At 43.5% G+C, this 26,843-nt stretch overlaps 1 protein-coding gene across 3 annotated transcripts in view; it reads left to right on the top strand.

Annotated features, from left to right (window-relative positions):
- The window catches only part of SKAP1 (src kinase associated phosphoprotein 1), a 255,977-nt gene that overhangs the window by 217,708 nt on the left and 11,426 nt on the right, over nt 1-26,843 (top strand). For all 3 annotated transcript variants that reach the window (XM_023652675.2, XM_070226231.1, XM_070226230.1), the window contains 3 exons: nt 49-249; nt 8,367-8,417; nt 16,277-16,377. In XM_023652675.2, the coding sequence (XP_023508443.1) occupies nt 49-249; nt 8,367-8,417; nt 16,277-16,377 (353 nt within the window). The remainder of the gene's footprint in view (nt 1-48; nt 250-8,366; nt 8,418-16,276; nt 16,378-26,843) is intronic.

The raw sequence follows: 26,843 nt of genomic DNA, 5'->3' as shown, positions 1-26,843 counted from the left end.
TTTTCTTTTTCTCCCTATCTTGATTCATTCTCATCTCTCCTCTGGCAGATCTGAGCTCCTTAACCATTCCATATGAAGAGGACGACGAGGAGGAGGAAGAAGAAGAAGAAGAGACCTATGATGATATTGATGGTTTGGACTCCCCAAATTCTGGTTCCCAAAGCAGACGCATTAACTTGCCTTTGAGTATGGGGCTAAAAGAGCCCACTGAGGAGAAGGAAGACGATGATATTTACGAAATCTTACCAGGTAAGACTTTCATCTTCTAATGATCTTCCTCTGGTTCAGAAACTCTTGACCTTGTAGAAGAACATAAGTTTGAAACTCCAGAGGCAGCCCAGTCTCTGAAGGAAGAAATGTAAGGCAGCTTCGGTGGAGCGTCCATGATTCCCAGTAGAGAAGCCGTCTCTCGCTCTGGGAGCAGGACGAGTCCCTCAGGGAGTGTCTTCTCATCTGTGCCATGCGAAGTAATTTATTACACATGTCGACAAGGTTAAAAAGTCAAAACCATGACTTTTGATGTATCTCCTAAGCGCTTTCATTGGTTTACTCTGAGTTTTAGGATGAGTCATCAAAACTCTGGTTTCAACTTCTTTTCTCTGCAATTGTGAGAATAATAGAAAGTGACACCAAAATGATGAAGGATATCAAAAGTCTGAAGGAGTATAGATCAATGCTGAGAAACCTTTTCAGTACCCCAGTAAAGCCCTGATAGAGCACAACTCATTGTTACCTAGTTCAGATATACCACGAGTCAAATTGCGTCTCTTCCAATAAGCCTAACGTGGTTGCTCTGCCCACTATTCCAGCAGGTCTACTGGACATATTTTTTTCTTCCCAAAGCATAACAACTGGCATCTCAAAAAATGTATAGTCATCGCTGCTTCCACATAGCTACCTCTGCGGGGATCACAGCAGCTGGTGAATAGTGCAGAGCACAGTGGGGGTCAGACTGTGGAAAACTGAAGCCGGAGCCTTATTTTAATTGTGAGGCAGTTAGACCACAGGAACGCTGAATCTTCAAGTCCATTCAGAAAGATCGCTCCTGTGGAAATTTGCCAGGAGTTCAGTGCTCTGCTGAGAAATTCAAGTTAAGCCTAAATTTATTGCAATTTAAACCTCAATCCCTGATGAACTTAGGAACTCAGGTCACCCTAACAGTCGGGCCCCTGAAGGCAGGACTGGTTCCTAAAAAGCATCATCAGTAAGCGACTTGCATTTCAAGACTTCCTAAGAAGAAGGTCCAACCCTGTCAACACTGCATCCCTCTCTTCCCTGGGGAAGAAGCCACGTCATTGCTTCCTGAGTCGAGGAGCAGGCTGTGGCTACACGTGTCCTCCTTGCTGGGCCCTCACCCACCCCACCAAGGAGAGCCTGCTTCTTCTCCTAGCTCTTCCAGCCTCTGCCAGTCCCGACTTCCTCAGCCTTTTTGTTGTGGTTTATTATGCAAATGATATCTTGGTTGAGGTCGAGCCATTTCTTGTGTCTGAAGTTAAAAAAAAAAAATGATAATTTCCTCAGCAAGTCATCGTCGTTAATGAAGTTTTACAAAAACAGATACAACCAAAGGAAAATAAAATTTCACAGGTGATAAATTTTTCCAATTTCCCTGGCAGAATTCGATAGGATTGTTAAATTAAGAGTGAAGGTGTCTGTTAGAAAGCAACGAGCAGTGATGGGTAATTTTATAGAGTGGAAAATTGAATCAAATTGCTACATTAAAACACAGCTCCTCTGAGAATCTCCCCTTTCACAGTCTGCTCCGTTGCAACAGCAGGGTGCAGAAACGGATCTAATTCACAACACTCCCTAAAAGGAGATGCTCTCCCCAACTTGGCCAGAATCTGCCTAGTGAGCTCGCGTTCCGCTCACTCCTGCCCAGGCTTGGGGAAATATCCGGGTTACACTCCACCTTGGGTTACTGCTGTGGAAGAATGCTCTGGGAACACCTCACTGAACCACTCAGCCTTCTGGGAAGCAAAGAGGGGCCTTTGTCGTGCTGCATGTTTAGTTCTCAAAGGAGCCAGGGAGGAGGGGGCTGATGCTCAGAGAAGCAGAGCAAAAGACAGCAAAGGGAAAGAGGCCTCCGAAAATAAGATGAGTTTGGGACCATCACCTTACCCAGGTGCATCACTAAATGTATGATTGGCTTCTTAACAACCATCCTTCCCCGGCCTTCTTAACTCCTACCCTCGGTCATTGCAGCACTGCCCAGGGCATCAGGACATTCCTCCAAAATGCATGCCAGTTTGGATGTTGGAGTGGACTCCAAGGGCATGGAGACTGGTCTGCTTTCTCAAGGAAAGCCACTTACCCTATGCCCACAGCAACGCTCTCTCTCAAGTGTGAAAGGCCACACTGTAGCTGAGCCAGGCTCTCTTCCTGGAGGTTAGGGAAATGGCAACTAACTTGCTTATAAGTTTCCAAAGGACAATGTTGTACCCAACCCACAGATTCTGTCCCAAAAGCTCTATCCATCATAGTTTTTAAAAGTGGGATATATTGGCATATAATTATGGTATGAATATGTTGGCCATAAGTCTCCACCACCCAGCTTCCCATCTACACCACTCAGCTTATTGCTTCTGATATTACTGTTAGTTTTGCTTGCGCCACGCTGGCAGTCCTGGGGAGTTGAGAGGGAATGTGAGGGCGCCTAACATTGTGGCCCTTCTCCTGGCATCTCACAAGACCACCTGCCGAGCAGCAACACGTGAGAGACAGCATGGTGTATCACAGGCAAAAGTGCCGCCTCTAAGTCAGGATGGACCTGCTCTGCCACCTGCTAGCTGTGAGACCTTGGGCAAGTTATTTGCCCTCTCTCCATCTGATTTTTCCCACCTGTAAAATGGGGATAACAGTAGTAGCTATCATAGAGGGACGCCATGAGAAGTCCAGAACTGCTGTGTGAAAGCACTTAGAACAGAGCCCTGGCATGCAGTGAGCACTCAATAAATGCTGGCTGTTATTAATTTGGCAGCGTTTAAATAGGAAGTTTTACCTCCTTGAAGAATTGAGGGATGGCTAGTTCCACAACTCCACCAACCGGACCTGACACAGTCCAGTTGGACATTTTCAGGTCTGTGTACGAAGCAGGTGAAACTGAAAATCCCAAGCAGATGGAACGCGGAACGCACCTTCTGCTCAGGCCCGCTTTTACGGCGAGGACAGGTGCTGGGTGGAGGGACGGCCAACAGGAATGTTGGCTTGTGCGAACACTGCATACCCATCAAAAGTCAGATGACTTGGGCCTCTAACATTTGCTTCATTATAACAGGTAAATGTGCTTTGTGGAGAATATTTAGCACTGACAGTTCTGCTAATCCTTCCTCTCTGGGTTGGGGCCTATGCAAGCCTCATTGTCTAGGGGGAAGGCCGTGTAAGTGAGACCTCCCTTCCAGAATATAATTTCAATGGGCTTCCTAGGAGAGAGAAAAGTGCCTGTAACACATACCAAGTCAATACAAAAATGTTTTTTCCTAATCAAAATAATGTATGGGTCATCAAATTAAATGCACTACATCACATTAATCATGGGACAATTAGCATTTGCTACGTGGCCAGCACTCTCCTTCCCATGAGGGAAAACCAGAGCACTCGAGGTTTTCAGCCAAGACCACAAAAATGTTAGTCCTGGATAATATGGTTTCAAGGTTGGTATCCAGTGGGATTTCTGAACATCCGTGTTGAGCATATGGGGGCCCTTGATTTTTAAGATCTCATTTGCAGTAGATTAAACTGTAGGGAACTACTGCAAAGATTCTCAAGCAATATGTGGGAAATGGGAGGCTTTTCTGAGCCTTCTCTCACCCCTCCCCGAAATTATTTTACAGGCTAGCACAGGCCCAGTTTCAAGATAGGATTCCATAAAAGGACAACTTTTATCAGGTTTTTCTTTGTCTGGGGCCTCAAGGCTGGAATCCAGCAAGGCGCCTGAGCCCATTGGAGAGCTGTAACTGGGGCCTTGCAGCAGCTGCAGTGGCAACAGAATCCGGCTGTGTTCTCCAGAGAGACTTCGGGAGAGCAAATGGAAGCAGAGACGAAGAGCCGTCCCTGGGACTTTCTGTGCACATTCCAATGCTGCCCACACTGCCCCGGAGAGTTATCACAGACCCAGAAACCAGATGCTGTATGATAAAGCATATAACTGGCTTTCATTTTTTAATTTGAGTCAAATGGAAGCAAGCATTCTGTGGAATTATTTTTTCCCCCGTACAGTTGTCCAGACCCACAGGAAGGGGGCACGGTGATAGTAGGAGGTCTAGTGAAAGAAAAAAAGCAGACACCAGAGATACAAAGTTTATGAAGAAAGTGATTTCCAATTTCATAGAAAAGCAACACTCCATGGGGGGAGCATCAAGGAAGAGTCATCCTCAGGCCCCCTGCGAGCTTCCTGCGCCTTTCTCACTCACTCCGGGCACTCTGCGCCCGAACTTCACGGTGCTGTTTGGCCAGCACCAAAACCCGCTGTCAGGCTGTTTCTGTACCTAGAATATCCTCCCAATCCCAGCCTATGAATCCCTCCATGTTCCTCTCACAGTGTCTCCCCAGTGACGCCCTCCCCGATACTCAACCTGAGCTGAGCTCTGTTTTAGCCCTCGCCGCGGTGGTTGGGATTCAGGTCTCTCTCCCCCGGTTAGTAGGTGCTCAATTATTATTTGTGAAATTAAATTCAGTGCATTCCAAGTGTTGCAATCAGCACAAATTGAATTTAATATCTTGTACATCCAGACCATACCACGGAGAGAGGATGCACATATTTTGAGGTCACAGTTGAGATTACCAACTATACAACAGAGAATTAAATGTGTTCTTAGCATCTTGCTCATATTTTCCATGTTGTCCGAGGAGGTGCTGTGGCATCCATGGATTTATAACATACCTGTGCGTGCCATGGCATGGTTTCTGTTTCCACTTTTCTGCACATTCCCTTTGCACTTCGACTCTATCTATATTTCTGTTGCATCTGTCACCAGAGCACCTTGACATCTGGTTGCATGTGGATACATTTGGCATTTTTTAAGCCTCTGTCTCTTTGCTTTGTTTAGGGGAAGTGATTTCCCTCTTTCTAATCTTGTCATTTTTTTAATGTTATTCTCAGTGTCGGAGCGGCACTTCAGAAAAGAGCCAGGTGCCATGGGAAGCTGGCTCTTCTCTGTGCCTCTGAGGTGGAGTCAGTGTCCTGTTCCTTTCAGCCTCTCATTAGTGTCCCTGACATTGTGCCAAGAGTGTTGATTGAAATCAACTCTCTGGGTACTGGTGCTCATTTGTGATGCCCCGCGGTTCTCTTCCATGTTCGCACAGTTAACAGAATCTTCCTCAACTGTTTTCCCAATTGAGATGAGATATTTGGGAATCAAGTAGAGCATTTAATGTAATAAGTGGACAGTAATCTTTAGAGGTTAATTTGTTTAGAACCTATGTAAGGTTGGGGTCCCATATGCCCTGTTAGGAGCAAGAACCATTATAATCTATTACTGTTTAAAGTTGAGCTGGCACATAAATTTTAATTCCCTCTTAAATGAAGATGTATTTCAGTAGATGTAATGCTAAAATACCTAATAATATTCTTATAAAGAAGTTCAACAAGCTCTTTAACCTAGAAAATATATATATTTTTCAAAATAACCTCTTTAAAATTAAAGCCCCACCTTACAGATGAAAAAATAGAAATTTGACTTTTTAATCCACTCACTTTTGTGACCAAAGAGACTTTTCTTCTGTTGCTGTATAATCAGGTTTCTTGACTTTAGAGGTTGAAAGATTCCATTTGATTTCATTGACGAATCTGAGATAAAGTGTACGCCTCTCTGTACCGTGCCTTCTAAAGCTGGGAGGGTGCTGAGAGGTGTGCCTTTCATAATGAGCTGTGGAGGGCGCTTTCCCTCACTATGCGATGGTCCCCATACCATACCTACTCTTTCAGCAGCCGCAGAGGCACACACCCAGCCCCTCACATCAATGCCTAGGCTTCCTGACTCAAGCCCACTTTCAGCCACCCGGGAAGGACAACGTTAGATAGAACAGATGTGGGGACTGTAGCTTCCCCGTTCACATCCATCACCGCAGAGCTTCGTAATCGTGGTGAATGATATATAAGATCTATGGCCAGCGTTCTGCTTTCTTTCTAGGTGACTCCACAGGCGCAGTGGAAACCAGAGTATCTGGTCTGGAATTGAACTGCATAGAACAGATTTTTATTTTTTCCATTTTTGTATCATGACTAGATTAAGTGCTGTTGCCTGAAAGGATAAAGGAATCAAGTTTTAGTTTTCATTTTTATCATTGCAAATACATTTACATTCTCCTATTTTACAAATGCAAAGAGCAGGCAAGCCACTTTCAATAATTTATTTTAAAATCAATGCTAATGAGGTTATGTCTCGTCAGTGGCCGAGTTTTACAATAAAGTCTGATTTATTTAGAAAAGATCTTTGGTGTAGCTTCCCATCTAATGGTGGTGGGAAGGAGGTGGAGTAGCAGGCACAGTGACCCTCCAACTTCGGATCCAATTTGTAATTCACAGTGGAGATCTGACCCAATTTACATTGATTAGAATTGGGAGGAAGAGACATCTGTGCACAGACAGCAGAGGTGGAATAAACCCTCTCTGCAAAAGCGCCTAAGCACAGCCACTTATTGGTCTCCGTGATTGAGTTGTTTGATATCAGCAAAAGAGCTGCTCTCTGTCCAAATTATTGGGTATCTCTAAAAGGGAGGACGTCCCAACTCTTCTTTTAATGTTTTCACTCCTGTGAAATTGGTCCCACGTCCAAACGGAAAAGCATCATAGCAGAGGAAGGAAGGAAGTGGGCAAGTAATCAGATGTGCAAAGAATGTTGTTTAATGTGGTTTATTTCAGCGTGATCTATTTCCGGTATTTGATTTCACTCCTCCATTATCTCACCTCTTTATTCCTCACGGTGAGGTCAGGGGAACACTGCAGGTGGTGAGTAGGAGATGCCCTGCTGCTGGGTCATACCTGGAGATAAGAGGAGTTGAGTCCTTTTCCCAAAGAATATTTATGTGTACATATGTCTTTAATCTTGGTAACATGTGACTTATTTCCCCAGAGTGTTAATCTCTTAATTTTTATTTTTGCAGGGGAACTGTATCATTTTATATGTGAAATAGATTACTTCTTTAATATTCTAGTGTTCTAAACATATTTTTATGCTGTTTCTTTTTACTTATGAGCTTAGAGTTTACTTTCCCCAGCCTGACATACCAGAATTCATATTGCCCTATAAATCTTATATTTAAAAAAAAAAAAAAAAGGGAGGGAGGGACTGTCCCCAGGCCATCTCCACAGAAGTTCCATTTAGTGGCATAACTACGGGGAAGCAAGACAGGTAAGTGTGCTGAGACCCAGAAAGAGAAAGTAAATACGGCCAGAAGAAACTGAGTATTCAGCCCTCAGAATGTTGCTTATTATGCCCGGTTCACTGGGTGTATATGAGAAAGAGACAGCGGGTAGAGGGTGGCAGTGATAAAAAGAAAAATAGCAAGTGTATTTTTGCTCATTTTACCCCATGTATAAAATAGCTAAATATGATTCTAGCACTCACGCTTTCTTGACAAAGGCCCAATTCCCATGCCATCAGGTAGTATGAAGTCTGAGCTAAAACAGGTTAAACTTAGGCCAATCATGTTGTGACTTTGGCCATATAAACACTTGACTGGAGTTAGACAATAGCGTTGACTTAGAACCCACTGTGTACCTGCAGCAGTTCATGGACAGACCGTTCCCGCTGCCCGCAGGCGCTTACACTCTAATGAACAAGGCGGGCTGAAAAACAACAGTAAAAAGGTAACTGCAAGCCCCAAGTACTAGGGATATAAAATTGTGGACATGACCGGCTTCTGCCACGGCTGAACAAAGCTTGATACACTGAGGATTACTGAATCACAGAGGGTTTAACGCATGCTGAGCTTCACACACACACCCCCCCAACTCTGGATGCTTACATGGAGATAATACATTTTGAAAAGAATTCTAGAAGAAGAGGAGAAATAGAGTTTGAGGAAAGGGATTAGGATTCTAGTGATAGGCGCCTAGATAACTCAGTGGATTGGAAGCTTCTGAGGGCAGGGACCCTGCCAGTGTTGTCCATTGCCATGCCTCATTCCTAGAACAGCACCTCGCATATAGTGAGCACTTAAAAATGTCTGTGAACGAATGAACTGGGAGGGAAGGAAGAGGGGCCAGTTTGAAGGTGAGAGATGATTTGGAAGAAAAAAAAAAAGAACACGGTGATTATTGCCTGAAAGAAGAAAACGTGGTGAGCTCATACTATATATATAGTACAGAGAACTTAGGGCTATCGACCACTAATTGCTAATGCTGATCATGTTTATCCCCTCAGATGACGAGCTTGAGCTAGAAGAGGATGCGAGTGGCACTGGACAGAAAGGAGGTATGAGAGCTACATAAATGTACAGGCACTGGGTAGGACATCCGGGCTTCTGGCTGGAGAAGGCACCTTTCTCCAGAACACAAGCATTACGGGACTCGCTAATTAAGAGCGTACTGGTGTGTGGACCTCCAAAGCCCCACATGAGATGACTGGATAGGGAAGTCTTAACTTTAAAACAGCCACCCGTTCACTTTAATTAATGTTCCCAGAACAGCCAAGGTTTATCCTAGAGAGGGTGGGAAGCCAAACCAGATATTTATTTTTTCCTATCAGTATTTCTTAAATCAGTACAGTGAAAATAGAATTGCCTCATCTCTAAGAGATCAGAGGATTGAGAATGGAAAGAATGGAAATGTCTCCTCTCTGAGAGGCCCGGAGATTGCAAGTTCAGAGGGGAATGGAAATGTGTCAGATCTGAAAAGTGAACGTGGGGTGAAGGATAGAATTGCTTGGTGATGCTGACTTCTGATGGCCTGGTTTGATTCCAGGCACATTTGGAAATGAATATGTAACAGGTTTGCTGAATACACAATTACATCTTTACTCATCCCAGTCTGTTCACCATGCTGCAGGCTGTTAGCGAGCCCTTCCTTTCTAAGGTCAGATGCCCCTCTAAAGCCTCCTTAAGTGGACCAAGGACCTATTGCGTCGTTGTCAGTAAAGGAATGCACACTGCAAGGGCCGCCCCAAGGACATTCATTCCATCAGCAGAGCCTGAATTCTGGCTGATTTAGATACTAGCTGATTTTTCCTTAGAGAGTCTATGAAAGTCTGAAGCCCAGGAGTTCTTTCTCACTTCGCCTCCCCACTCCCTCTCGGTTTCTCTAGCCCTGCCTTTTCCCATTCTCCTCTCTCTTCCTTCCTTGTGCCTTTTCTTCTCTTCCTTATCCATTCAGCAAAGCCCCCTTTCCTTGGTTCATTCTCTGCGGGAAGTGAATATGTGACAGGTTTAGTGAAGGACCCAACTTCATAAACGCCCAAGTTCTCCCAAGGCGAGAAAAGACAGTGAAGAGTCATGCGCCAAAGCAGGAGAGAAAGAACTGAGGCAGGTATGGTGCAGGCGTGTTAGTGCAGTTCAAGTCAGTGCTCCATGGCAGTTAACCCACGTGATTAAGTCCATTCTGAAATCTATTTTTGCTGTGTTCTACTTGTACAGAATTACAACAGAAAATCTGTTTCCTGACCAACCCATGTCCCACGTAGGTCTTTTCTCAACCAACTTCCATCACCAGTGCAGGAAAGAAACACCTCACATGGACAGCTTGAGTGGAATAACTGGAAGCTTCCTGTGGCCGACTTTATATTAAACTCCATTCAGGAAGCAGCAGTCTTCTGGCAAAGCCTGAAATTCAGCTTGAGCCTCTTCCTTCACCTCCTTTCCTTCTTCGGCCTCTCTTTCTAAGATTCCATCTGGGGGGTGAAGGGAGATTTATTCCTTAACTGTTCCAGCAGCTATAATTCAAGTAGGTTTTTTTAAAAAAAAAACTTTTTTCGTCATGCTTCCTGCCTCCAAAATAGGTGTTGTTAAAGTGTAGTGAGTTCTAAATATGTTTCTATGGTTTATACTTCCCACAAGTTATAATGATTGGTGACTTGGTGATTAGAAAACAGGGGAGGATTTTTTGCTCTCTCTGCAGAATCTGAGGCAGGAATTTTTATTATTTGTGTTTATTTCTTTCTTTACTGAATTTATGTAGTTCCTTTTCTCCAAAGGAGCTATAGAAACGGCGACAAATACGTAACATCCAAATGTCATCACTTAGCATTATAACAATAAAATACATGTAGAGGTCCGAGGGAAGGGTGAGCAGCCCCAGTGAAAGCATATAAAAGCAGGGAGCTTACGACGATGGGAATTCTTATGTAATAGACAAACTACACAAGTTTGGTTCGCTTAGTTTTTCTCATGTTACATGCCTTTGGCCAGGACAGGGGGGCACCCGTGGGTCGGATCTTTTCTCCTAACAGATACTGTAGCTACCAGGGTTACCTTGAAAATCCACATACTATTCCAGGGATCCTGTTCCCGGAATGCTGTGCTTTTCCCTGACGGAATTGCTAACATTTTTAAAGCCCAACTAGATCTTATCAGAAGAGGGGGGAAAAGGGAATTCAGTTTATCCTTATTGGGTGTTAATGACCCTGTAAGATGTAATTTCTTTTATTTTATTCTGTTACCTAGAAAATCTATCACAGCCTTGTAGTATTGATTGTTCAATCTATAAAGAGCTCAGTTTACAGCATGACTGTTAGTAACAGGGTTATTTTAATGAGTGACTCTTCAACACCTCCAATTTTCACTAAATTCCAACCCATCAGCCTAACAGTCTAACACTAAGTGTCTTTAGTGATGAGAGCTTATCTCCCTTCCCTATCATGAGAAGGCAATGTCCAGGAAACCAAAAAATAAAACTCATTCTGTGCTGCTTATATGAAAACGACTGGCCATTTGCTTGGGTATGCCGTGTCAAATAAAAAGCAGAGCTCGAGGTACAGATCACCCTCAGACACGTTAAATCTTTGACCAAGATCTTGAAAGAGGTTGTTTTCACTCTGAAATTGTGGGCAGACTCGGCCAAAGAGGAGCCTCGTTCAGTAATGTCTGCAGGGCAGAAAAATGCTGGCTGATAAGCGTTCCATCTGCGAGGCACTCTTTCCACTTTGTGCCCGCCAACGGAGTGAACTATTACATGAAAGAAACAGAGAGAAGCCACAGAGGTATTCGCAGCTTTTGCTCTTTGAAACCTACTTCCCAAGACCAAACATGAGTTGATCATCAGCCAGCTACAATTTTTGGTCCCATAAAAGGAGCAAAGGAGATGAAAACCAGGATCTGTGAGTGTTCCCACTTCAAGATCATAGTTATAACATTAAGGACCATTAGTGATTTCAGAATTCAACAATAAAGAGCCATGAAGGGGTCGGCCCCTTGGCCGAGTGGTTAAGTTCATGCACTCCAGCTTCAGTGGCCCGGGGTTTTGCTGGTTCAGATCCTGGGTGTGGACATGGCACTGCTCATCAGGCCATGCTGAGGCGGCATCCCACACAGCACAACCAGAAGGACCTACAACTAGAATATACAACCATGTACTTGGGGGCTTTGGGGAGAAGGGGAAAAAAAAACAGATTGGCAACAGATGTTAGCTCAGGTGCCAATTTAAAAAAAAAAAAAAAGAGCTATGAAAACAGCCCAAGCAAACGGTATTGTTCAGTTGCTCTTCCTGTTCTGGTGTCATAGTCCATGAGCTTGGCAAATTTTTCATGCATTTCCTTCTTAATTAGTTAATAAGGTATCAGCCTGAGCCTGCTTTAATGGACTGGACATAGTGACCTTTTCTGGCCTGGCCTAGAAAACATTGCAGGTCCCTTCCAGTGGGCCACTGCTTTGGCCTTCTCTGTCCAAATCTCACCGACCCATGGTAGAGCAAAGACTAGCTTTATCTATCTTCCTGTTTTGTCTCTCTTTTCCATAATTTGTTAAGTAGTTGTACCTCATACCAGGCCTCGTTGGCACAGTCCTTTTGCTCATCGAGAAAATGTAAACAACATGGTGACCTGCCTTTATGCTCTTTTCTTTGGTCTCAGCTTGAATTCTGGAGCCACCCAATATCCCCCAAACAGAAGCCCAAGGTGACATATGAACTCCGGAAGGAACACAGTCAGGTTCCATTGTCCCTAAGGAGGAGAGGCAGAAAGGTGTCCTGGTTTTTACCTTACAGCTCTCTACATTATAGAGCCTCATTTTCAGATATTGACTGTCAACAGTATCACCAACTTGGCCCCAGTTACAGAAGAAATGACCATCATTGGTTATAAAGAACTTGATGTGGAATGACAAACGCTTTGCAATAAATACCTAGAAAAGAGAGAAAAACAATATATTTTTTTTAATTTGGTCTGTAGCTATTCTTCATATGACATTTGGTTTGTTTGGAGCTTAGCTCTTCTTATGTGGGATGAAGAAAATAAGATGCTGCCCTTTTTTTTTCCTCTAGAAAAGTCCTTCTCAGCTCTGCTAGTAATTTAAATGCGGTGATCTTACCCATTAGCTTCTCCATCATTGTAATTGTTGTTAATTGTTATAACTGTTTTAGTTATTAGTGGTGTCATTACTGCTCTAGGTCCTCTGTCTGCTTTATGCTGAATATATTAGTGCTTTGCTTTTGAATTATCAGGCTTTATTTAGTGCAGAGTTACGTTTTTTGGAGAGACATTGAGAAATGCTGGCATTAAGCTTTATTCTTTTGTTTTTCATTCCAAATGGACAGACTGGAAAAAAAATAATTAGATGGAATAATGTCCTCAAAATGAGACTGAGGATGTTTTGAATTAATTAAATGCTCAGAATGCTGTACCGTTTCTGATCTCAGACTGCCGCCAGAGTAATGGAGACCTGGAGGAACCCCAGCCCAGCCCGCAGAGGCAGTCCTCTCTCCCGGGCTCTCAGTCCCTCTCCCTGATCGAAAGAAACCCTCCTCCTCATGCATTCACTTGTGCATAGAATGAGCTGGGCAAGTGTAGGGAGAAGCTCGGCTGGCCCTGCAGACCTCCGGGCCTTCAGGCTCTTCCTGGAGCCAAATCAGGAATGAAGCCCTCCTCAGCCTTCCTTCTTCCCCACTTCAAGGTCTTTAAATAACACCCACTCTGGGGCTGGCCTGGTGGCGCAGCGCTTAAGTGCACGTGTTCCACTTTGGCGGCCCGGGGTTTGCTGGTTCAGATCCCAGGTGCAGACATGGCACCACTTGGCAAGCCAGCCTGTGGCAGGCATCCCACATATAAAGTAGAGGAAGATGGGCACGGATGTTAGCTCATGGCCAGTCTTCCTCAGCAAAAGGAGAAGGATTGGCTGCAGATGTCAGCTCAGGGCTAATCTTCCTCAAAAATAAATAAATAAATAAAAAACACCCACTCTTGGTCAGGTTTTCATTACACAGCTAGAGCTTAGGGGAAGCTTTCCCTGACCCCCTCAGACTAGGTTAGATTCCCTATTATACACAGCACCCTCAACTTCTCTTTTGCAGACATATGGTAATCCTAAATACATAAATATTGGGTGACTATTTGTTTCATGGTGCCTCCCCACTGGATGGTAGCCCTGAGAGCAGGGACCGTGTGTGGCCAATGCAGGATTCCCAGCATCTAGCAAAGTCCCTGGCACTTAGTAGGTGCTGTATACATGTCTTTTGAATGCTGAGGAATGTGTGTAGTGAAGTGGTGTGCACACATACACGTAAGTGTAAATCACACGTGTTAAACAGGGAGTCGGCAATACGAGGCCAGTCTCATCCAGCTTGGGCATTACTCTTCACTGATTTCCTTAATGCCAGAATACTTCTGTCCAGACAGCAAGTCCAACCTTTTCCCCGCTTTCAGCCCTTCATTCTGCTCATTTTTCAGAGCTGCTCTTCATGGTTCCAGTTCTGACGATTCTGATTCTTGGGCTAGGCTAAAACTGTCTCCTGGATTCCTGAGCGCCACAATATCTTCTTTTGGCCTTTAGCTGATGAAGAACCAAAGGCATTTTGTACCTTTATTTTTTCTTGGAAGGCTTCTGTTTTCCTCCCAGCTCCTTGCTTTCCCTGTGATCTATTTACTTTTACGAGAGGTCTTTTTCCAGGTGTTCTCCCCAGGTGTCTTCTATACCCAATATCAAATCACTTTATACATATATACCCAAAAGATATTCATAATCTTAGGAGCTAGTCCAACATTCCAGGCATGTGGGGAGCAGTACCCCATGGTGACCATCTGCTAGGCCAGAAAAAGCCAAGACAACTTTGTTAGTCTTTTTACCATTCAGAAATATCAAGCTGGGGCCAGCCCCACGGCCGAGTGGTTAAGTTCGCGTGCTCTGGTTCGGTGGCCCAGGGTTTCACCAGTTCGGATCCTGGGTGAGGACATGGCACTGCTCATCAAGCCATGCTGAGGCGGCATCCCACATGCCACAGCTAGAAGGACCCACAATGAAAATACACAACTATGTACCAGGGGGGTTTTGGGGAGAAAAAGGAAAAATAAAACCTCTTAAAAAAAAAAAGAAATATCAATCTATGTTTTAAAAATCTATTTTTATAAAATAATTTTCTCTATAATATATAAATCCATGAAGAATAGTGATGTCAATATGCATTTCATTCCTAAATTTAGTCAAAGTCTTGGGTTGATGAATCAACTCCATTAGGACTGAAAATACGTAAATTTATAACGTGGGAAAACTACTTTCACTTTCCAGGGACAGACATTTCTCCATTATTTCACACACTGATCTCCCAAAAAATATATGCCTTGTCTTTTCAATAGTTAGCATTTTTCTCCCAATGTATTTTTCTTCAAGTCATGTTCTTAACTCTCTGCTGGAATGTTTCCAGTGTAGTTGTCTTGTTTGCTGCCCTCTGTTGTCAACTGCATATGCAAACAATTTTCTGTGTAAAGAAAACATGCTCCAGTTTCTACATGGGTGACGTTTTTACTTCTGTTTGCAATATCTGAGTCTTAACTAAACAGCTCTGTCCCCGCTCTTTTTCTGTGAACTCTAAGATTCCTACTGAAGTTCTTTTCCAGAGACGTGGAGATCTTGTTCTCCGTGCCTTTATTATTTGAATTGCTCATAGGTTAGGAACAAGTAGAAAAAAAGCAAATATAGCCAGGGCCTCTGTCCCCACACTGCCCACTTGCCCCCGATCTGTTCCCATCCTCAGAGACTAGCACCTTCACTCCTCATGGGAGGGTCAAGACAAATGAAAGGAAAGGCAGAAACTGGTAGACTAAGGTCCCCTCAACTCACTTGAATTTTAATTAGAACCCAGGACTCCTGACTCCCATCCATAGGAATTTCATCTTTGGTAGGTGCTTCGCTTACAGCTCTCATATGTAGCATCCTAAGGAACAGGGAGCATTGCCACATTACCCCTATCTATCCCTATGTCTAGTGGGCATTATCTCCCCTGCCATTCAAACCCCCAGATCCTCTCCCACTTTGTACTCTAGTGTTTAACCTTTCCGGGTAGAAGAAGATCGATACAAATTCTTCATTGTTAAGAATCGATGGCTGTCCTGTGGCATCACTGCCATCTAGTCTTGCTGAGAAGCCTAGTAAATCTTTCCAGCTGCTTCTAAAGCTTAGTTTGTCGTCTTCAGTTGCTTTCATTTTTAATGCAGATCACTTTGGTTTCTGTTCCCCTGGGGGCTTGCAGATAAATCTTGGCAGACATGTTCAGGGTTTACAAATGAGATGCTGGAAAAGGGCCAGCCCACCCAGAATTTAGTTGTAATGGATGAGACACCCCCTTGGTTCCACTTAAAGACTGGGGTATTTGTTTCCGTATTTATTGGTGATTACCTCATATAGCACCTGGGTGGGAAGTGCCCAGGATGAAGTTTCTGTATAACAGAGGAGGCTAACGTGTGAGGCTGTGAGGTAGACACATGCTGGCTGACTCAGCCTCTCTTGTAAATAGACAGAAGTCGGAGACTTGTCCTCTTCCTTCAAATGCATAATGAAGAGAAGCACCCTGGATCAAGAAAGTCTGGCAGGAAATCTCTTTGTGCTGCTTACTTACAAACTAAGTGAAAAATTACCTGCCTCATTTTCTTTTATTAATAAATGAATATGTTTATCATATTATTGAATAGCATCCGACTAAGGGTGATCTGTAAATATTTAATGTTAGTTAATGATTTCCTTTTCCCACAGTCCTTTGCTCATGCTGAGTGTTTGGCTATGCCTCATCCCGACCCCCCTAAATCTTAGATTTCCTAGGGGCAGTATTACAACCCTTGTTTCCATTTGCAGCAAAACTGTGGGCTCCATGGAAAAAGACAGAATCCTTTTAACTTTGATTTCTCCTCTCTTTGATCAGTGGACTATGCCACTTATTACCAGGGCCTATGGGATTGCCACAGTGACCAGCCAGATGAACTGTCCTTCCAACGGGGTGACCTCATCCGCATTCTGAGCAAGGTAAAGATGCAGAAAGTGGGGCTTGGCTCAAGAGTGAATTTTTTTATTCTTGATGATGTAGTCATCGTAACCAGAAGTCATATACTTCTCTTGTGTGTATTACATGAATCCCTCACACCTAGAGTAAATCCGCATTGATTTATAATTGTTAGGGAAAAATTTAATTAAAAATTAAGAGTCAGGAACCAATTTTCAAATTAAAAAAAACAATAGAGTAGACATAATACTAAAGCCAAGCCAATCAAAACTGGATCCTTTTAGGGTCTTGTGCTTAAAAGGTCATCACTATGTACATAATTTATTACCATATAATACTCTTGAAAACACTCTAGCTAGGTCAGCCGCCTTCTTATTTCATTTATAGATAAACAGGACTGTAATATAATTATGTATGGGGGGAGGAGTCAGAGCTGGTTAGCTCAATTGGTTTGAGCAAGTGCTGATAAGGCCAAGATAGCAAATCTAGCCCCACAAGGGCCAGCTAACTTTATTCTCTTCCTCAGTCACAAAGTTAACCCCTAGCCCCAGCTAACCATCTCACAGATAGTGTTGTTGATCATAAAAAGTTGGGAGAAAAAAAAAGGCTGGATTATTGCAGATCCATCACCAATGTGAAAAAGATTCAGAACTCGCGGGCTACTGTCTGAGAGATTGGCAGCATCACCTCTGTAAAGAAAGACTACACATATTCTGCATGGGTGCGCTAAGGAAATAGGTTCTATCCCTGAAAAAACCTCAAAGTTCTCTCTCCGAGGTCAGTCAATATCTACAAACGCATTTTTGAAATAGGCATAATCTGCTCTTTAATTGATGATGATGATGTGGATTCCATAAAGGAAAATTGAAAACCTATTGTATTATTAATCCATCATTGGCCGTTTCTCTTTATTCCGTGAATGTTACCACCTTGGCCAAGGGTTTCTCTCTGAAATATAACATAAGCTCCTTAGGAAAAAGACAAGGGCTGACCCACGGTACCCTTTAGTTGTTCCAACGACCAACGACCCCGCTTTGAACAAGGACCAAATTCAGACCCAACCTTTTGCAAAAGAGTAGGAGTCCTGCCAGCCCCGCTGAGATCACAGTCTTCTAGTGATTTCTTCCAGAGAGCTACTTCAGCGCCACCCTAATGCCATTCTGGTGCGGCTCCAATACACCAAGAATAAATTGTAAGCGAAGAAGGGAGTGGACATTGGCCTGATTGGTATTTCAAATGCCCGAAAGCAAGGTTTGCCGTGTAATAGAATTTGTGTACATTACCACGCTGGCATTACAGGGGTAATCGAGTTATCCACTCAGGTGTGACCAGGCCTCTGTTTGCCCAGAGCCTGCAGGTGAACAAATTAACTGTTTACATTGTCTGAGGTGCCTGCAGCAGGAGGAGGGGAGAACAGAGCCAGACTGTCTGCTGGCCTTCTCTCTCAGTCATGATTATTTTGTTTGTTTTGCATGTCTTTTGCCTTTGTTAATGGCTTCTCACTGGGGGTCCTTTCCTCCATTTAGAAGGGGCTGTGTGGTGGCTTGCCCTGCAGTACAGAGCTGTCTGCGCTTACTATGGCCGTTGTATTTCCAAGAGATACCAAAGAACATGGGGAGCCTCCCCACCGGTTTTTTTTTTAACTAATCTCCCTTCCCCTCCTCCGCTACTAAAAACTGATATATCAGAGTTGAACTCACTAAGAATATTTTGCTGCCCTGGTTCTATGGGGCTTCTTTCTCCGTCTTCTGGAAGGTCCTGAGTCTATTTTCACCTCCTACCATTGTAGTAGCACATTTCTTCCTACAAAAGCTGCACCAGCCACCTCCCTTCTCCATGTTGCTAATCCCTGCATGTCAGAGGGGGAAATGAAAAGCTGGAATCTCCGCTGAAGTTTCCTCATAAAGCTGCGTTCCAGTTAACGCTGGCTTGGGGAGCATTTCGGATTGGATTTACCTTTATTATATCACCTAACTCCATAAGAGTCCTTGGACGGGAAAGAACCTTAAAAGGCCACCCAATCCATTCCGTTGCCTCTAAGAAGCACAAATGAACCAATTCAGACAGATAGGAAAGGAGATTCCACTACCATTCTCAGCTGTCTGTCTACTCAGACCTTCAGTAACTCCTGATCTCTGGAATTTTCTCTCATATCCATCATAAATTCATTCTACTTTAGCCCCAGCTAGTGCCTTTGTTGGAGTCAGTTACACTCTGCAGCCTGCCTCTCAAACCTGGAGGAACAGAACTGACCCAAGTTGAGGTTAGTCCAGAAAAACGGTATCTAGAAATCTCCATCTTACTTTTCTCTCTGGCCGGGAGAACCTTTGTCAGGCAGGAAAAGCCCACTGTTTAGGAACCTGGAGAAGTCTGTTTCCCTGAGAAATGCAAGACAAGATGCAACTGGATGCAGCTCAGCTTACCTGGACCAGTTTCCTGACCTGTAAAATGAGGGAGTTGTGTTGGATGACCTCTAAGGTTCCTTCCACCTCAAACAGTCCCTTTCCAAAGATGGTGACGCTGCAAAACTGCTAAGGAAATTCCACATAAAAATGTGTTTTAGCTTTAATTATTTACTCAGATTAAACAAACCAAAAAATTCCAATTATCAGCTCTTTTGTTTTTGACCCTCATAAATGCATCTGGTTTCCCTCTCTCTTTGTGTGATAAAAGAAATATTCTGGGGCCAGCCCAGTGGCACAGCGGTTAAGAGCGCAGGTTCCGCTTCGGCAGCCCGGAGTTGGCTGGGTGGGATCCCGGGTATGGACATGGCACCGCTTGGCAACCCATGCTGTGGTAGGCATCCCACATATAAAGTAGAGGAAGATGGGCATGGATGTGAGCTCAGGGCCAGTCCTCCTCAGCAAAAAGAGTAGGATTGGCGGCAGATGTTAGCTCGGGGCTAGTCTTGCTCAAAAAGAAAAAAAAAAACTATTCTGAAGGTGAGGGGGCAGGTGGAGAACAGGAAGTGGCCCCTGGATGGGGGAGTAGGGTGGAGGGGAGGAGAAGGAGGGTAACAGCTTTATTCTTGGGCTCCTGCTATTTCTAAATAGTTACCCAAGTATGACCCAACCTTGAATCCTAGAATCCTAGGGCTGGGGGAGTCTGTTAGGGCCTAGACTCTTTGGAGAGGAATGATCCCAGAAAGAAAGCTATTTATCCTTTTTTAAAAAAAAGTTTTTCCAGAGAGGATGATTGGCTGGGCAAGAAAGATGCACCCCATAGATAACTAAATGCCCATCACCTGTCCTCTTCTTAGGGCAGCAAGTTGTTAACAGATGGGTTACTTACGTGGCCCTGAGCAAAGTCACTTCATCTTGCTAATCCTCAGTTTCCTCATCTGTAAAAATTGGGATCCTTTCGATTCATAGGGTACTGAGATGCTTACATTAGAGCATTTGAGTAAAGAAGTGCCTGGCATCTAGAAGATGGTAACTATTACTATAGTCCCTACTTTTCCACTAACAATAAAGTTAACCTTTTGGGTCAAGGTTGGGTATGTATTGAACATTCTAGGAGTTCAATAAATTCTTGGTGAATTGAGACAGAAAAAAGGTAGCCTGTCCTGCCAAGAACTTTTCCTGAGATGCTCAAAAGCACAAAAGGTTCTCACCTGGAAATGAAAACCATCCAGCGAAGAGGAGGCCTACATGCAAATCCACCGTGCCTTTCCTGGCCTGAGAGATTTCGTCAGTGACAAAACTGATGGATTGTTCAAACTTCTCGTCAGAGGAGGGGCCAGAGCCATGTTTCCAGGCTCTGAAACGGTAACCAATGGCACTGTCAGCAGGACTCCTGCTGGCCTCCCCTAACACATGCATTCCCATACACTCCCAGGCCCCCGGCAGCTTCACGCCCACTTAATTCACTGAGTTCCAGTTTGGGCCTCAAAATATATTAAAAGGAGATTTTAATAACGAAGCAGCTCTGTGCATCCAGCGGATGTTCCCGCGTTCCTTTCGGGCCCAGATATTTCTGAACAGCCTTTTCTAGTGCAGGGACCGAGCTCCACTTCCTCCTGGTACAGGGCCGCAGCTCAGGCCACAGCGGGGTGTTTAGCGCCCTTCAGTGGCTCCAGATTGTGGTGCTTGTGCAGGTCCCCTCATACGTAACCGATGGCTCCTGAGAGCCTGCCTCTCGTAAATTACTTCCCACGATGCCTGTGACCGCCGCAGAATTCAAGTTTGAATAGAGCAGGAAAAAGGTGTTTGAAAGGCCTGTTCACTCAGCTGCATTTTAATTTCCTTTTCAATCTTGTCCCAATTAATTTCACAGAATTAATCTCACAGAAGCAAACTCGGCAGCATTGAGGCTGAGGTTTTACTGTGGCGGTCGCTCTGCCTGAACATGAAATAGGAGCTAATATAAAAATCCATCTGCTGTGTTTGAAATACACGCCGGCTGCTGCTCAGTCCTGTCTGACATTCCAAACATCAACAGCGGGGAAAAGTGATTTGGGGGTTAGTGGCCATCAGTACTTGGCAGGGGTTCAATAACAGGTGTACTCCAAAAATCCATTCAGCCTGGGCAGCAGGCATGACAGGGCAGGTGCTGAATCACCCTCCGTGCACCAGCACCGGGCCCTGGATTCGTTCCTTTTATCTCAGGATCCTGAGGCCCTTCTGTGCACCCACTGCTATGGGCATTTGTTATAAGTGGGAGAATGGGAAGTAAGAAGCCTCTTTTTGGATAAGACAAGTCCCAAGTCCCAGCTTTCAGAGAGGTGACTCTGTCTTCGTGGCTCCGAGGTCTCTCACTAGGGAACCTTCTCTCTAAACAATAAAGGTGCTTGTTGTACTCTGCGAGATAACTCAAATAAACGCCCACTTAAAAATTACGCCTCCTGTTCCGGAAGTAATTGATAGTGGTAACATGAGCTGACCAGCAGATAAGGGCAAATTAAAGAGAGAAAGAAGGAAAAACTCGTTCTTAATTGACTAGGAAGGAGAAGTGGTCCCTGCAGGAGGTCCTCCAAGTAAGGTAAACCGAGTCAGTAGGCTCCATCTCTTGGGCTTGTGTTGTGTGCCTCATGAGTTGGCCTTAGCCTCCCCGAAGTTTTGTCCAGCTACTTCTGCCCATGGAAATCAGCCTTGGAGCATTAAGTTGGGCCCACATAAGGTTTATACTCACATGGTGGCTTTGCTGGGGTGGAAGACATTCCCGTGGCCCAAACACACCATGCTTCGGTTGTCCTCTCTGCTGGTGCAGTCGATGTGGAAACAGGGAGCCTTACAGGCAAGGTCAAGTTAACATCGAACACATGATGCTGTCAGGTGGCCATGGGCCTTATATAGACAAGAGAGACCGACTTTGTCACCCTGAGTGACATTTAGCTCCCAGCACCGGGATGTAGCTACTTAAACTCAGCCTAGATCCTGGCTGCAAACCCAGCTCCTAGTTATCTGAATGCGGTGGGCTGTTCCCAGCACACCTGGACCGTGTTAGCATAACAGCACGTCTGTTACAGAGGGATTTTTAAAGCCCAGTGTTCCCCATCTACTCCCTCGAAGGACTACTTAAAGAGCGCAGACCTTTCCCCTCCCTTGACCCCATGCTCCCCAAAGAGATTTGTATGTTGTAAAAATTATCTGAAGGCAGCAATACTTCCTCTTTTAAGTGTGCTTAGTTGAATGTGACAACAACCCTCATAAAAACAGATAAGTTAATTCCTTCAATTGCTTTAAATGAAGGATTTTTTTTTTTTTTTAATTTCAAGGCTCTGAGGGAAAGGAGGTGTTTGGTGACATCTAGTGTCCATTTAGGACTTCCTCAGGCACCATACCCTCTGCTTGGCCCGGTGGGGGATGGGCCGGGTTATTTGAGAGGTAATTTGGGGGCAGTAAGTGGGGAGAATATAGGCCTGGGGCACAGGCTGCCCAAACAGTGTGATGAAACTGATCAATGCCTGTCAGAGAGCTGTTATTCACCTCTGACCTAACCCAAGGGGGCGGGTGAGGGGGATACCACTGGAAAATATCTTTTCTTATTTATGATGATACGAAAGAGAAGCAGAAGCTGTCCCCACCACCCCATCTCATGTTAACAAGCAGGTCAGCACTGTGCTGTGATGACGAAGATGATGATGATGATGGTGTTTTCTCCCATTAATAACCCCTATGGGAGGCTATAGAGTTAGGAGGCTAGGAATGGGATTTGGGGTCAGCTGGAAGGCAACGGTCATACACCGGTCAAATTCAGTAGAGGCCATTCCTTTCCCCCAGACAGGAACCAATCGTCTAGAACAAACCCTGGCAGCCTCATTCCTTCCAGGTAATTTTTATAAATGAGGGGACACCATTCCAAGAGAGGACAAAAAGGAGAGGGTGTTTGTGTGTGTGTGCATGCATATGCGTGCATGTAAACCTGCTAACAAGAGGCCCGACTGCATATCAGCCTTATCCTCCAAAGCCTGGCCATTTATTACAAAACCCATTTTTAAAAAGAGAATAAAATTGGCATTTTCCACTTTAATCTCCTTACTCCTAAACTGTTGTCCCAGACAGGTCTGTTCACTTTCTACACACACACACACACACACACACACACCCCTGTCAGTCAGGTGGAAAGTCCCAGATCAGATAATTAACTACGAGGCCCAGACAGAAATGTTTACCTAGAACTGTATAAGCCGTGGCAGGGTTAGGTTAATGCTCAGAATCACCCGATGCTTTACAAACTCCAGTGTAAAAAATTCCAGCCATTTATTTTGCAGTGAATTTATAACAAATGCTGTTAAAGGCTTCGTCTTTTGACAGAGGTAATAATAAATTCACTGTTAAAGACGGTAGTTTAATTCCTTATACCTCCAATACTGCACAGAATAAACCATATTCATCACTGAGTAATTTTTTACCACATAAATCTTTAAAACGAACCGGTGAAGGCTGTTGAGACTGAAATATTGTGAATTTATTAGATATGCCCATGTAGTATTGGATTCAGAGGTTTCCATTCGAATATATTACGGGGAAAATTTGTGTCTTTAACTGTGGCATTCCCTCCATTTCCCACTGCCAGTATTATAACAGGCAGCTCCTCCAGAGTCAATGCACGTCTATTAGACAGAGATTTAGTAATAAACTCCTCACTAATCTGCCAAAGAGGCTGCATGACATTTTGGTGAGATGCTTTATTTGAAAGGAGTCACAAAAGCTTTGTTTCTGTGTAATTATTTTCTCGAAAGGAACTCAGCCTCCCCCAACCTCTGTCTGCCAGTGTTTCTTGGTAGTGTATGCGTCCAGCTCTCCAACCAAACGAGCGAAATATTGAAGCAAATTATAACCTCATTGCAAACATACAGGGCAGTAACTTCTACGCAGTTCATAGGATTAGTTATCGGGGGCTTGGGGTAATTGGTTAGAACACAGAAAAGCTAGAATTGGCAGACATTGCCAGTCATGTGGTAATATTTAAGGTTAATAAAAGGATTGTATTGATTCTCAAACTAGAAATAATAGACAATGGTTTCAGAAAACTTGCTATTCAAAAACTTTCATCTTGACATATGACACATTAAAGATACAATTAAATCCTCTGGATTTTGTTCAAATCTAGATTTGAACAAAAATCCTTTTACTCTACCATATTAATTTTGAGTGAAAATCTGTGCCTCTTAGATGAGAATATTCTGAACCTCTCTAATGATTTGCTAGTGAAGTGACATTTAAACTAACCAATTGATTATGTCAAATTGTAATACCCTCTCCAGTTTCATTAAGGAAATATTAATATTGCTAGAATGAAAAATATTTTTTTCTTTTAAATGGAAAAATGTGCATCGTCTTTTTAGCAAAGAGCTTTGGCAGTTTCTCTGTTGCCACTAATATTCTGTATTTGGGAAGAGTCCAGATACTAAAAACTTTCAAGGAGCATTGTGAACTTTAAGATTTTTTTTAATAAAATAAAATAGGTTTCTAACTGCTAAACGAAGGAGAAAAATTTCCTGGCAGCGCGAGACGGCAGCCTATCAGAATAATTGTTAAAAGACAGAACCCGGCTAGAAAGATAAGCATAATACCAGCAATTAATATTCAGCATTTCACATTATAGTCAAGAGGATGTGTTTTTCTTTGTGATGTGGCTCATAAGCTAAGAGTGTTGGGAGCCAGACTCTGAGCTCTGTCTTCTTTTCGTGCATGAGGATTAAGGAGAAAAAAAACAGCGACAACAATCCTGCTCCATCTGTAAATGAACAAACATCTTGATTTTATAGCTATTTGCTTTGTAAAACTGAGGAATGAAACAAAAATTACTGGATGCCTAAGTAACACTTTAATTCTGAATTCATTTACGCTGTAGCTATGTAGTTGTCACAAACCATAATGCAGTATTTAATTAAAATAACAGAAGTGCATCTAGATATGTCCTGGGGTAGCTATCGCCAAATTATAGTCTATGCCATCCGTGTTTTATTTATGAAATGGTAGATTCTAAGGTGCAACTAGGCTGATACAAAAGCGTCAACATTTTAAACCTGCATTTTTATAAAGCCTTTTTTTTTTCCTGCTGCACTTTAAATTTTTTCCTCCTTCTATCGTTCAGAGGTTTTTTAGTGGGATTGTTTTGATGTCGATAAAGATCTCTCTTTCCAACTCTTGCTTTTCAACTATTGACCTCCTGAGTCTTCTGGCTGTGAAATCCCCGTCTGTTGTCATGGAAAGGCTTGCAAGGTTTCACAGGAGCCACAGTAAAGCATGGGACATCTTAGTGGAACTTGGACGTGGATTCCAAGAGGGTAGGAAAAAAGCAAACCCTTTTCATGCTCAGTGTGCTTGTTCCCACACGATCTTCCTTGCACCTTTTTTTCCACCTATAAATACCCGTTAGACTTTATATGCTTGCTTGCTCGACTTTGTGGATGTTCACATGCAGACATGCTGATCCTTTTCATAAACGCCTAGCATCTATCTTACACGCACCCACCATCTATCTCCTCGTTCACATTGGCTGTCCCATCCACCTCCTTGTCTGCAGAATTATGTTCAGCAAGGTCCCGATTTATAGGAAATAAATAATGAAAATGGAACGGACTGGGAAAGATAATCGAAACATTCAAATTGTTATTTTTCACTGTACTTTCCACAAACACAGCATCTATAAACACCTAAGCAAAGGTGTTGGCTGATTCCTAAAAAGCAGTGCCTTGTGGAACATTCTGACTGAGCGGATCTCTATGTTGTATCTTTCCTTTTCTGTCTCTCCTGCTTTTTGATGCTCTAAGATCTTGCCATTTTTAAATGGCAAATGATGCCGTTTTATTATTTTCATTCTTTCTGCTTCCTATTTATCCTGTCTATAATGACAGGTTTTTGCCATCATTTATCCTCTATAAGATAATCCTAAGAGTTATAAAACAGAAACCATAATTGCAATCACCTTTTTAAAGAAAATAGCCCTTGCAGTTACTGTATAAATATATTCTGATAATAGTATCATCAGATCACAGACCGATCCTACAGCAAGGGTCTTTTGGAGAGAGGGTTTCTTACACACACTTGTAATTATTTTAGCCCCTTCACAGGTCACATAGAAAGTTAATTTCAATCGCTGCTAATTTCCGTCCAACAAGAGCGCAGTACTTTAAACCACCCAAAATAATTGGATTCAAAACAAATTTAGGAAATTGAGTGTGTTAGAAAGCAAATAAAAATATCCTTTTGGTAAGGAGGAGGGTGAAAGTAGTAAAAATGGCCTTTTTTTCTCCCTTCTTTCCCCTTCACAACTTTGCCATTAAAGTTGCACCTACAGCTAGAAGTTTGTCCGTGAAAAATGGTCATTTTGTTTCTCTGCTCAAAGAATGTTATTAAAATGCTAATTTAAAAGAAAAAGGAGTTAAATATCTAGCGATGGTGCATTCTAATTGCAACCATAATGAGCTCTCTAAATGTGCGTGCCCCTGACACACACAGAGCATAAACAGCAGTAAACAGATCATTAGTACCCGCGTTCATTTATTCTGGCGACCTTACCATGACCCCACCGAGGGTAGGGTGAAAAGCAGGTGGATCTGGCTGTGACACCCCCTAGAGGGATCCAGGAAATGAAGCTATAAGCGGTTGTCATGGAAACGCCTATGTGTGCAGATGATGTAACACACCGACAGGCTGTAGGGCTTCGCAACTGGGACGTTGCCTTTCCCTCGCCGGAACAATCTTGAGGACTAAATTATTCATTTCTTTAATTCACAAAGCAAAAGGAATCCTAATTTTCTTGGTGATGTGCAACTCTCTTCCATTTGTCTAAGGTCTGGAACATGGTGACTTGTCAACCCTTCTTCCTCCTTAACCTACCCCAGCTTCCTACATTCTAGCCCCAAGTCATTGAATCTGGCAAAATCAAGTAGGGGAAAGGCAGCAGAAATCTGATGTTCAACGTCTGTACTTAACGAGAGAAAAATCTAAGATCGTAAGCTAAAATTAATAATATAGACAATGTCCCTTTCTGATGAGGGCATGTTGACCAGGAACTAAATGTATACCTGTCCTGCTCC

Source organism: Equus caballus, chromosome 11 (genome assembly GCF_041296265.1).
Source record: "Equus caballus isolate H_3958 breed thoroughbred chromosome 11, TB-T2T, whole genome shotgun sequence".
In the NCBI taxonomy this organism is placed as follows: domain Eukaryota; kingdom Metazoa; phylum Chordata; class Mammalia; order Perissodactyla; family Equidae; genus Equus; species Equus caballus.
This window is presented reverse-complemented; position numbering and strand designations above follow the sequence as displayed.